General features: G+C 42.2%; 1 protein-coding gene across 1 annotated transcript in view; it reads right to left on the bottom strand.

The window, feature by feature from the left end:
• Positions 1 to 12,506: 12,506 nt before the first annotated feature.
• Positions 12,507 to 13,119, bottom strand: part of PLB1 (phospholipase B1) — a 102,909-nt gene continuing 102,296 nt past the window's right edge. The window contains exon 56 of the mRNA XM_027554461.1: positions 12,507 to 12,897. Within this exon, the coding sequence (XP_027410262.1) occupies positions 12,694 to 12,897 (204 nt within the window). The 3' untranslated portion in view covers positions 12,507 to 12,693. The remainder of the gene's footprint in view (positions 12,898 to 13,119) is intronic.

Consider the following 13,119-nt stretch of genomic DNA (forward strand, 5'->3'; position numbering starts at 1 on the left):
ACTTGTTAGTGTTTAAAATTTCAACAACACAGGTTTTGTAGCTAGACAGATTTCAAGTTCTAGTTCTGTTACTTGCTAACCTCTTTTTAAAAAAAATATTTATTTTTATTGTGCTGGGTGTTCATTGCTGTGCGGGCTTTCTCCTGTTGCAGCAAGCAGGGAGACGTTTCTCTAGTTTTGGTGCACGAGCTTCTCATTGCGGTGGCTTCTCTTGTTGCAGAGCACAGGCTCTAGGGCAGAAGGGCTTCATTAGTTGTGGCACACGGGCACAGTTGTTTTTGGTTCTGGGCTCTAGAGCACAGCCTCAGTAGTTGTGGTACATGGGCTTAGTCATTCTGAGGCATGTGGGATCTTCTCAGACCAGGAATTGGACCCGTGTCTCCTTCACTGGCAGGTGGATTCTTTACCACTGAGCCTCCAGGGAAACCTACTTGCTAACCTCTTAACTGTGGATGAGTTATTGGTTCTTATCGAGGTCCAGCTTCCAGTCTCATTTTAAAAATGAGAATCATACCTTCCTCATGAAGTTGTTGTAAGGATACAGTGTTAAAAGGTAAAGCACCTGGCTTGGACCACGTGATTTATGTAAAACTTGGGAGCCAGGAAAAGGAGAGGGATACAAGTTTGAGAGAGGGGAAGAGTTAGACTTTTTAATAACAATATAGGCTTAACATTGAAAAAATAATGAGCACTGTAATTTCAAGTTTGAATCTAAGCATAATTTAGGTACATATCAGGAATGCTAAGATAGAAACATAATCACTTGCTGATACATTCTATCTTAGAAACCAACCACACAGTTATTTTCTAAAGTAAATAATGTATTCTCAATTTTTTTCCTTAAATTTTTTTCTATTAGTTTTTGTTCTCAATTTTTAATATGCACCCGAACAATTCAGGGTGGAGGTAAAGCAGTGGGGTGATAGAGTAATGCAAAACAAATTTAGTTGGAGAGTTTGTTGAAATACAAATTGCTCTCTGTATACATCCTGGAAACTCTGATTCTGAAGATCTGGGATGGAGCCCAGTAGTCTGCATTTTTTAAATTTCTCCCCAGGTGATTCTGATATCAGTGAAAGAAGCTGACCTTCCTAGTGTCTTATCTGTGGGTTGACCCTGGCGTTCTCATGCAAGTGTCACAAGTATGAGTGGTTTCCCAGGGGTGGCAATGTGAACCCAACACAGAGGGGTTGGAAGTGGTCCTTTGCTCGATCGTCTACTTCCAGTGTGGTGTGATGACTGTCCTCCCAGGTCATGGAGTTAGAAAGTAATAGAACCAGAGCTGAAAGCTGTCTGACAACAAGCTGTCAGACCAATTAAAGCCACAAGAAAAATGGCGGAGCTGACAGCCCTGAGAGTAAGGGCTTTTCAAAGCCACATTGTGAAAGAAAAACAATGATCTAAGCAGACCTGACAAGGAGATAAAAAAACCCTCCAAAAACAATACAAAAAATGACAACCACATGCCCCGAAATATTGACATTGAAATTATCAAGAAGTCTATATAGACTATGAATTTATAAGCACCTCTTCCTAGTAATAATAACCCCCTCCCTAAGTGCATTATGGTGCATTCAGATTTAAGCTAATGAAATGAAGTCATATGGATTCACAAGACATTTAAAAACTAAGCATTTGAGAACATGTCAGCAAACCACTACACTTTTTAAAAGTGATGTTTGAAATCATAGGGTTCTGAATTCAACACCTTATAAAATTCACTAAACTTACCAGTAAATGTTTAGAGGGTTTTTTTTTTTCTTTTTTTAGTTTTCTTACAAGCAAACAGCCGCATGCCATAATGACTAAAATAAAACAAGAGAAACCACACAATGCAAAAAGAATAGGTACATGCTTGTCTGAGCTCACTGTTGAAAGATGCATAAAAAATATTGCCAAGTGTTTGAACAAGTTATGAAGCATTGGGCACCTGGATAAAATATAGATTAAAAACCCAATATGTCTTAGCCTATGGTATTTGTTGAATCACTTCAGTTATGAAATATACACACAGTTGCTCTTTCTCTTTCTATGTGTACCATTAAAAAAAAGAAAAATGTACCAGTGAAGATATATACTCAACAGAAAATTACTTTTTAATAAAACCAATACTTTGGAAAAATTGTGGAAATGTCTTCACTAAGAGAGTAACTGCATTAACTAGAATAAAAGACTCCTGGTTAAGAGTACAAATACAGCCCCGTCAATGAAATTCGTTCACTGTATCATTTGTTGGCAAACTGTCGCAGCAAAGCCAAAAGCGTACGGGAAGAGATAGGATATTATCAATGTGGTTATTGTTTCTAGAGCCAGATTTTTAAGTGTCATAGAATCCTTATAACATTTTGTAAGGAGATGGGGAGTCACCATGTAAATATTTTGGCAACGTGCTTATAAAAGCCACCAAGACTAAACATGAATTATGCATTTTTAAAGTCAATAGACGACTGTTTCAAACTTGCTGACCTTTTCTATTATGACAACTGGCTGTTGATAATATGTCACCTAGCATATATTAAAAAAAAAAACAACAAAAAACAACCTCACTTCATGGAAATGGAGAGGAAGTAATTGCTTCCAGAAAGTAAGTTGTAGAGTGTGATATGCAAAGGTACTCTTTAAAACAAAATTAGGGAGACTTCCCTGGTGACCTAGTGGTTAAGAATCCACCTGCCAATGCAGGGGACACAGGTTCCATTCCTGATCTGGGAACTAAGATCCCACATACCTTGGGCAACGAAGCCTGTGTGTCACAACTACTGAGCCTGAGCACTAGAGCCCATAAGCTGCAAGTACTAAGGCCGTGGGCCACAACTACTGAAGCCCACATGCCCTAGAGCCTGTGTCTGCCACAAGAGAAGCTGCCTCAGAGAAAAGCACTGTGCACCTAGAGAGTAGCCCTCACTTGTCGTAACTAGAGAAAGCCCACACACAGCAACGAAGACCCAGAGCAGCCAAAAGCAAAATAATAACAACAAAAAAGGCACAGGGAGGGTTTGGGAAGGAGAGGATTGGGAGTTCGGGATTAACAGATGCAAACTATTGTATAGATAATGAATAAACAACAAGGGCCTGCTGTGTAGCACAGGGAACTGCATTCAACAGCCTGTGATAAGCCATAATGGAAAGGAATACGAAAAAGAATCACTTTGCTATACACAGAAATTAACACATTGGGCTTCCCTCATCGCTCAGTCAGTAAAGCATCTGCCTGCAATGCAGGAGACCTGGGTTTGATTCCTGGGTTGGGAGGATCCCCTGGAGAAGGGAACGGCTACCCACTCCAGAATTTTTGCCTGGAGAATCCCCTGGACAGAGGACCTGGTGGGCTATAGTCCTTGGGGTCACAAGAGTAGGACACTTAGTGACTAAAACCACCAAATCAACTATAATTCAATAAACTAAACTTTTAAAAGTCAATAAAATGACAACAAAGGCGGTGTTGGGAGTTGACTTTGAATGTAGATGTTTGGAAGCATTGCTACTATCATGCGATTGTGCTTCTGGCAATCATGTACTTCCTCCGTAAATTCTTATACCTGTGTACATTAAAGAAATCTAGGAAGAAAACTTCAAAACTTGAAAATTACTCCAACTGTGGAGTATAAGCCCATTTATGAAAAATGGGACACTTTTCAATTAGTTTGCTAAAAAATAAAAAGATTAACTTTAGGAAAAAGAGTATTTCATGAGTGACATTTAACAAAAATCTTTACACGATTGAATGAGAATCATGACTTAGCACAACCAACCAGGTACATCTTCTGTTTGGAACTATCCATCTTGGTGAGGAATCTTTTTTCAGCCATGACCACGTTTTTGCTTTTTAAAAATCCTGCCTGGATATATTTGTCTTTATGCCAAAACACTTGTAAAATATATAATCTTTTTTAATGGAAGAAGGTACCCATGAAAACAAAGTGTCTAAGGATCATGGAAGTCACAATGCAGTCCTGCACACAGTCCTGGGCCCTGGAAGGTGGTGACCATTGTATCCCCAGCCCTGCCCAGAGCATAACCAGTATTAGTGGGGACTGAGGCAAGAAATGTTTAACATCTTCTGTGCACCAAGCTCTGGGAAGCAAATGAAAGCAACAGGGTGTCCTGTTCTGCCTGGGAAGAGGCGACGTGCACACAGGAAACCAAGAGCGGGACTAGCAGTCCTACTGTGGGCAGTTCTTCCTTCTGTCTCTGCTTATTTTTGAGCCATGACTACCTTTGAAGACAAGTTTAGAAAGAAAATTAACCTAAAACCAGACCTTTGCATAGTCAAATCACAAAGCTCTCAATCAAGATTTTATTTTATTTTTTGGCTGCATCATGCAGCTTGTGGAATCTTAGTTCCCTGACCAGGGATTGAGCCCATGCCATAGGCAGCGAAAGTTTGGAGTCCTAACCCCTGGACTACTAGGGAATTTCCCCAAGATTTTGAAAGTAGTGACATATATTCAATCAAAATGCTCTCTTCCTCCCAAATCTTAACTACCTTGTTCTTTACAAATGTCTATTTTTATGTGTTTTGTAACTGATATATTAATATATATATCTGTCTCCTGATATATATGTAGGAGACAGAAGAAATTTGGGTTCGATCCCAGGGTCGGGAAGATCCCCTATTGGAGGGCATGGTAACCCACTCCAGCATTCTTGCCGTGGACAGAGGAGCTTAGTGGGCTAATACAACTTATAAATAAACATCTCTCCATTGTGGTTCATGTGCTAATATTTTTTGCAGGTACATAATTGAAAGAGTGTGGCAATGCCTTCAGCAGACTGTAAATACCTTGGAGGTGACCTATCTTCCTTGCTAAGGTTTACTGATGGCCCACACAGGACGCATGATTATGAGCTTCAGTTCCATAGGCTGGCTGGCTGGCTGAATGAAAACTATCAGTAAAAGTGTTTCTATCATGGGAACAACATAAATATCAACTCAGGGGGGAAAGGACTGAATACATAAATAAGCATTTGGCAGAGGGACAAAAACAATCAAATATGAAGCCTGAGGTGCATCCTATGAAAAACACTTACTAGTAGCTAAATTCATGTAGTGCTTACTCCATGCCAGGAGTGTTCTGGGCTTAACACTCAGACCCTCTTGAATTTTCACAACGGCCTTGTGATATGCGCCAGCACAGGGCTTGCTGTCACAGGCCCCTGTGCCACCTTCTAGAAGGTGAACTATTCTGGGGACCAATTCTGAGAACTATTTCCTTGTCTGCTCAGGGTATTTCAGACCCAAAGAGATCCCGATCATGTGCCTTCCTGTGTAAAACGAGTTACAGAAATAGAGCTGCAAGAGAAAGGTTGAAATGGAGCCTCCATGTATAATGACATTATCATTGATTTCCTGGGCACAGGAGATATGCTCTGAGTGATTTTTCCAGCAAGTGGAAAAAACCAACCTGCCCTGCAGGCCTCCTTGTGGACAGGGCATCCTCAATTCTACTCCAGGGCCCGGCACTTCCTCTCTAGGGGGTTGATGCCCTTTGGCCACCTCTGTTCCTCTGCCCACAAATGGGGAACAGGGGTTCAGGGAGTTCCTGTCTGGCTTTTGAGAAATCAGAGCACTAAGTGGTCTAAGGCAGGGCTGGCTTTTTCACTTCTAAACCTAGGCAGGTATAGAAATGGACTAAAAGCAGACTTTCTTCCATGACAGAGTCCCCTGATGGAGTGGGCAGAGGAAACAGCTGCCTCCCAGGTGATGTGGGGACCAGGAGGTGTGAGCGTGCCCTCCTTTGCATCCTAGACCCTGAGATATTCCCCAAGTCAGAGGAACCGAGATGATAACGCTTGGAAGGAGGCTGTCCTGTCAACCTCTTTCATATCCTTTTCGGATATCAGCAAAGACAGACAATTCAAATTAAATTAATTTAATGGTTCCTCAGAAAGGAACCATCAGAGGCACTTGCAGCCACCCTGTTCACCTCTGAGTGGGAGACCCTGGCTGCTGCCTTGGTTGTTCTATCCAGAGGAGAGGCCTCTTCCACTCTTCCCCTTCCAGGGGAGGCTGAGTTTTTGCTGGGAGACCAATCATTTTATTCTTAGGTTGAGAACCCAAGTGGACAATGCAGAGTGGCTGAGGGTAGGGAGAGCAGAGCTCATGGACACGCTATCAGCCCAGTTTGTACACAGGAGATGAGAAAAATGACAGCTGCCATTGATCAAACTCCTCCTCTGCCAGCCCCTTTTCATACATTTGCTTCATTTAATCTGCTAATAGCCTTTTAAGGTAGACGTTATCCATGCTTTATTGCAGTTGAAGAAAGAAGGTCAGTCCTAATAATTCAGGATGGGAATCATTTTGTACTCCTGTCTGCTCCCCAGCTCCCCTCCACCCAGAGCCCGCAGGTGCTCGAGACTTTATTTGATCATGAAGGATGGAATTCAAGCGACTGAAACACCACCCAGGTGAATGTATTCAGGAGAAGCCTCTGCTTTCTCCTGCTCCTCTCACTGTCCTCACTTCCTGCTCACCCAGCACAGGGTGACAGTGTTCTGATGGCAGCAGGCTTGTTGCTAGATGGGACAGCCATAGCCCAGCAGGGGTGGGTCCTGGGCCTCCAGGAAGGCACACGTTCCCTTGGCCCTTGGTGTGTCACAGTGCCAGCTGCCAAACAGAGGCACAAGCTTCTAGTGACACGTCTTATGGATTTCGCATAGAGCACAGTGGGTACACATTTGAGTGGCCTCCTGTTGCTGAAGCCTGGTGAGTCCTGGCTGCCACCCAGCAATGCCATGCGGCTCAGGTGTGCTTTGTCGCTCAGTCATGGTCTGACTCTTGCAACCCCATGGACTGTAGCCCACCAGGCTCCTCTGTCCATGGGATTTCCCAGGCAAGAGTACTGGAGTGGGTTGCTGTTTCCTACTCCAGGGGATCTTCCTGACCCAGGGATCGAACCTGCATCTCTTGCTCCTCTGCATTGGCAAACAGATTCTTTACCTCTGCGCCACCGGGGAAGCCTATGCTTGCTCAGGAGCCGGCCTCAAACTGATCTGCTGCAGGGAGGCAGATTCCCTGCCAGCTGGATGTGGGATCTCTTTTTCTTTGCCCAGGTCAACTTTGACTTGTATTTATTTCACCCAGGTGACTTTGGAATGAGCACTCGCAACTTCTGTAGGTGGCACTCAGGAAAAAACCCCCTCCAACTGGTCATTGAACAAATAAGCAGTTTAATTTAGCTTGGTTCTTTTATAAAAACATCTTCCTCCTTCCTTCTTTTAACTTAAAAAATATGAAGTACACATACAGAAAAAGTCTGAAGTGTATATACATTCAATTATAAGAACAGTAATCAAGCAAGATCTTGTGAAACTACCACCCACGTTTAGAAATTGCCATTCCAGTATCTTAGAAGCCTTCTGTAGATCCTTCTTCAATTGCCAACCCCTCCTTCTCTCAAAAGTAACATTACTGATTTTTCTGATAATTGTTACACTGATTTCCTTGACGACTACTACTACCTAACAGAGGTCCCTTGTGGCTCAGATGGTAAAGCATCTGCCTACAATGCAGGAGACTCGGGTTCCATCCCTGGGTCCGGAAGTTCCCCTGGAGAAGGAAATGGCAGCCCACTCCAGTATTCTTGCCTGGAAAATCCCATGGACGGAGAAGCCCGGTAGGTTACAGTCCATGGGGTTGCAAAGAGTCGGACACGACTGAGCGACTTCACTGTCACTACCTAATCCCATGTTTAAATGGAGCCGTATTACACGTGTTCTTTGCCATACTTTTTGCTCAGTTATATGTGAGTCACCCAAGCTGATGAATGTAACTGTAGTTATTTCCACTGATGCATAAATACTTAGATTAATATACCATAGGTTATTTTCCCAGTCCAATTATTGATGGATATTCATCTCATTTCTGGCTTAATTGTTTTTATGAACAACACTGCCACAAATATTCTTGTGCACATCTCCCCAAAGAGACACATTTGCAAATGATCATTTGAGAACCATCACCTAGGGATGGAATTAATGGATCATTGCTTTCCACTTGTTTAACCCTACTAGGTTTTCATAATATATCCTATTGTTTTATATATTTTCTCATAATTAAAAAAGTTTTCCCCTTATGAATTTTAAAAAGTATTTTCAAAAAGTTAAAAAAAATTCTCAATATAGGATGAACATATGTCTAGACTTTCGGTTCAGTTCAGTCAGTCATGTCTGACTCTTTGTGACCCCAAGGACTGCATGGACTGCAGCACACCAGGCTTCCCTGTCCATCACCAACTCCCGGAGCTTGCTCAACCTCATGTCCGCCGAGTCAGTGATGCCATCCCACCGTCTAGACTTTAACTCAGTTATTAACGAGGGAATCATTATGATGGTCAAGTTTGGTTTAAATGAGAATTTGAGGAAGGAGATTTACATTGTTAGTTGGCCAAAGAAATGCTGAAATATGTTTCTAATAGAAAACTGGTTAATGTTCTACAGGGTGATAAAATCATAACCTTGATTTTATCTTTTTTATCAGTCAGAAATATGTTAACATTAACATAATTTCAGAGTATCTGGGCTCTAATCAAATAGAAAGGTCAAACACAAGTGTATTTTAGATAACAATATTTCTTGAGCGAGCTTGTTCAGCAGTGACATTAAAGGACATGTGGTCACTCTTGCCTGCCTTCTAAGTTTGGGATATTTTTTTCTTAACAATACAGCAATTTGCTTCCAAGTTTGTGGTGAGGATCAAATGAAAGCATATAAAAATACTTTGTAAACTGTAAGGTACCAAATATATCTTCCTTATATGGTTGTTTCACCAAATCCCCATTGAATAATCTATTGGCTTTGATATGGATATGAGAAGGGAGTGCATTATTGAATATCTACTTTTTAAACTATTGCTTTCATCTAATTTAATTCTAACAAAAAGACTGAAAAAACAGTGAATCTGCTTCAGTTTCTCTGTCTATAAGATTGGGATAACTGTAGTACCTTTCTCATTGGGCTGTTGTGAGAATTAATGAGTAATATAGACTATTAAAAACAGTACTTGATACGCAGTAAATACACCAGACGTTGGTTTATTGAATTTCTAATCTGTTATTTGAACAAATCTAATGAAGATTATTTTAATAACAATATATTTTATTTTTAGAATTTCCATTTGGTTCTTAGTTTTTTAATAAATCTGCCCTTATTAAAAAATACTACCTTTTTCTTGTCTCATGTTTTAAGTGCCTTTTGTCTTTAATCTTCAGAAATCTACTTGTCTGTAGTCTGTCTTCAGTACTGTTACATAAAATGGGGCTCTAATCCTACCATATGTTTCCTGTCATATATTGGGTCTACTAATTCTCACTGGGATTGTCTCTTCATTTTTTTCCCCTAATTAAAAGACTTGCTAGCTGCTATAACCCCACTGTAGTTAATTTTTCTTTCCTTTTTTTGGCTGCTCTGTGTCTGCGTGTGTTGCCACGTGCAGGCTGTCTCCAGTTGAGGTGAGTGGGGGCTACTCTTGTGATGCGCGAGCTCCGCATTGCAGTGGCTTCTTTTGTAGAGCGTGGGCTTTAAGCATGTGGGCTTCAGTAGCTGTGGTGTAGTTGTCCTGCAGCCTGTAGTTGTCTGGCTTAGTTGTCCTGCGGCGTGTGGAATATTCCCAGACCAGGGATTGAACCCGTCCCCTACATTGACAGGCAGCTTCTTATCCACTGTACCACCAGATGAGTCCTATAGTAAAATTTTAAAAGCTTACTAGCTAGAGATGGCTGAATTCTTCAGACCCATTGAAAGCACAAAAACTTACGGTGCCATCATAGCCTTGTGATGCTAATATGTATCCCTGTTTTTCTAGATCACATTTGATCTTATATCACATTTATTTGCAGTTCAGGCCAATTTTCAGCTAGAATCATCTATTTTGTATTTTGGGGTTATTCTTCTACTCTGGAAACCAGTATTCATTTTGATGAATGTTCCATTATGGAATGAAACCATAACTCTGGGTCAATTAACACTTTCTGAGTCTTGAGTTTCTCTTCTGTTTAAAAAAAAGGGGGGGGGGAAGCGGGGGGATGATCAAAGGCATATGGAAGCTTAATTGTGCACCATTTGTCTGTTGTAGTGTAAACATTGTATGTCAACTTTTATTGGCATTATTTTTCTTGTACCAATCTTTTCCCAGTAGCATTCAGTCCCAAATCAAATACTGCCTGATACTATAACTATTATAACAATATAATCATATTAATTCCTTGTCCTTGCCATAGTGTCCCCCCTAATCTCATGCTGGCTCAAACATCCTCATTTTCTGGAAAACATCTTTCTTGTTGTCCTATATACACACCATACTCATTCATCTCTCTACTTAAATGGAGTTTTCCAGTCTCCATGACCCCATTCTTTTCAGCCTCTAACCAAAGCATCTCTTCATCCTTCAGAACTCAAATTTCCATGTTCTTTATGAAGGCTTTTGACCAAGTGTAATCCACATTAATCTTTTCTGATGCTGGGTTCAATTCCTGGGTTGGGAAGATCCCCTGGAGAAGGAAATGGCAACCCACTCCAGTGTTCTTGCCTGGGAAATTCCATGGACCGAGGAGCCTGGCAGGCTTCAGTCCACGAGGTTGTAAAGAGTCAGACATGACTGAGGGACTAACGCTTTTCTTTCAACCTTTTTTGAATGAAAAAGCCTCCATGGAAAGTATCATGGAGTGCTGCTTTCTTAGGATTTGGTGACTTTGCTCCTGGTGTGGCCATGGTTGTCTTCCTAACTAGACTGAACATTTTCCTGGGGGAAAAGGGAATGTTCCAGTGTATATATACTACCACCAGGTTCAAGTAAGTGCTCTCATGTATTTTTAAATTTCAGCTTTTTAGCATAGATTTGGTGGGAATGTGGGTGGGTTTGTAGTTGAGTCCCTCCAGAGGGGGTTTCCTTTTATTTCTCCAAAGTGTTCCTTGGTTCCCCATGTGGAACCACATCTTTCATAAATTTTTCAGACTGGGGGCTCCTGGATTACTCAGGTAGTATAAATTTCAATACCAATCCAAGTGAGGGTAGACTTGTGAGTTTCATGGTCCTTTGAAGTAGGAACTACTGAAATGGAAACTTAGGAAATCAAAAACAAATTGAATTATTCAACCTCATGGGTTGTCTTGGTTGTTATGCTGTGTTAAGCCAAGAACACAAGCTGGGATGTGGTCGTTCTTTAGGGTGTGTGATTATTTAGTCATTGTTTTTTGTCCACAGGAAGAAGTGGGGGCAGGTATGCCGTTTCCTCTTGTTCAGAAGCAGAAATTGAAACTAGAAAACTGGGACTGGGAGTTCCTCTGGAGAGACTATTCATTTTTGCCAAAGAGAAATAAGATGATGAACCTTTGTGAGTGGAAGGCAAGTAGTCTTCATCCACACATTACTCCCAAGTCCCCAAACCCATCTCTGAACCTAAGTCCCCAGTAATCTAGACCCAAGCTCAACTCTTCATAGAAGAGCAAATGACCCACCTTCATGTGTGCAGTGTTTTAGAGGAACAGAAAACTTTTATACAGCTTCTGTTTTTTTAAGCAAGACTGGGAGATAGGCAAAATAAATACTCTTATTTCCATTTTTCCATTGTATAGATGAAATGTCTGAGAAACTGGAACTCAGGTTGGTAATGGGGTTTGATGAAAGCCACACATTCAGATGATATATCATATTCTTTGAAATCTCAGGCTTTGGGATCAGAAAGATACGTTGATCCTGATTTAATAGACTTTTGCTTGTTTTTTATGGACGTGAAGTTCCCATGACATATCATTAAGCCATTTTAAAATGAGCAATTCAGTGGCATTCAGTGGATTGACAATGTTGTGAAATCACTAGCTCTGTCTTCAGAGTTTTTTATTATCCCCTCCCTAGGTTTTTGTGCTGAATAAAAGAGCTTATCTGTGTAAGAATTCAGCTGAGGGGCTTGTCCCTGGTAGGGGCTGAACGAAGGGAGGCTGTGTTAACAGACTCTGTCTAGCTCTCTCATAAACTTGGTACTGTAGAAAGAGGGATTCTTTCCTAAATGTAGCACCTCGAGAAAGGTTGAGGATATATGAAGTGTTCGTATCCCAATCCTTTTGTAAAATGACATTTCAAAGTTGCTGTCTTCTGGGAAACCTTTCCCAAGGAACTCCTATTCTCAAGAGCAGACACATTAACCCACAGCTGCCCCAGGACTGAGTCACACAGTCACAGAGCATCTTATCTTCTGAAAAGAGTGCATCTCTGGGCCAGGACATGCGCAACCTTGGAGGCACTGCAGTGTTCTACCTTGCCCTGAGCACAGAAATGTGCATAATAGATATGTGTTGGATTGTATCCAGTGGTGGCCGGCAATGGTGACTGGCATTTCCCCCACATTTGAAATAGGGTTTTGGTGATGGAAGACAGGCTTGTAGGGTGACAGTCTGGGCTTGGCTGGCCATCCCTTGGGCAGTTCTGGTTGAGATGAAAGTTTCTAGTTCCCACACCTGCAGCATGCAAGAGGTGAAAGGTGAGTGCTTCAAGCAGGCAAACTCAAGAATAGAACAGCTTTGGCCTTTATTTAAATGCACCAATTCCAGGAGGGTAGGTCCCAGGCCCCAGGAAGCCACGACTATCCATTTGGCCTCCTGTGCCCCAGCTTTGGAGCGGCCTCTGTAGTGGGCAAACGGGGGCCGATGTGGAGGGCTGGGAAGTTCAAGATGAGAGCCCGTACAAGGCTGGCAGGCCTAGAAGCTCATGGTGTTCAGACTTAGGGGAGAGTTTTCCTTCTGGTGGCCTCTTAGGGCTCTCCAGGTCATCACCGCACCGATGCCAACCACCAGGCCACCTCCTGCCGCCACTGGCATGGCCCAGGAGAGCACTGAGGGTTCTGTGTCAGCCTGGTCTTGGAGCAGCTGACTGTTCCTCAGGGTGCGGAGATAGGGGTTCTCCTGTGGAGGAGGAGAGAGTTCTGGGTCAGGGGCTGGAAAACCATCCATCTGAGGCTTGTGGTCTCTATCCCAGTGATGGAGCAATGGCCTTGTTTCCACAGCCCATCTCTTATTTGTAAAGCTTCTTCATCCACACTCAGCCCAAGCCCCTTGGATGAGGAGGGGTATCCAAAGTGGATACACTTTTGGTTTGGTTTTTGGTTTCTCACCAGCACCTCCTTT

This window comes from Bos indicus x Bos taurus, chromosome 11, assembly GCF_003369695.1.
Source record: "Bos indicus x Bos taurus breed Angus x Brahman F1 hybrid chromosome 11, Bos_hybrid_MaternalHap_v2.0, whole genome shotgun sequence".
Taxonomy (NCBI): Eukaryota; Metazoa; Chordata; class Mammalia; order Artiodactyla; family Bovidae; genus Bos; species Bos indicus x Bos taurus.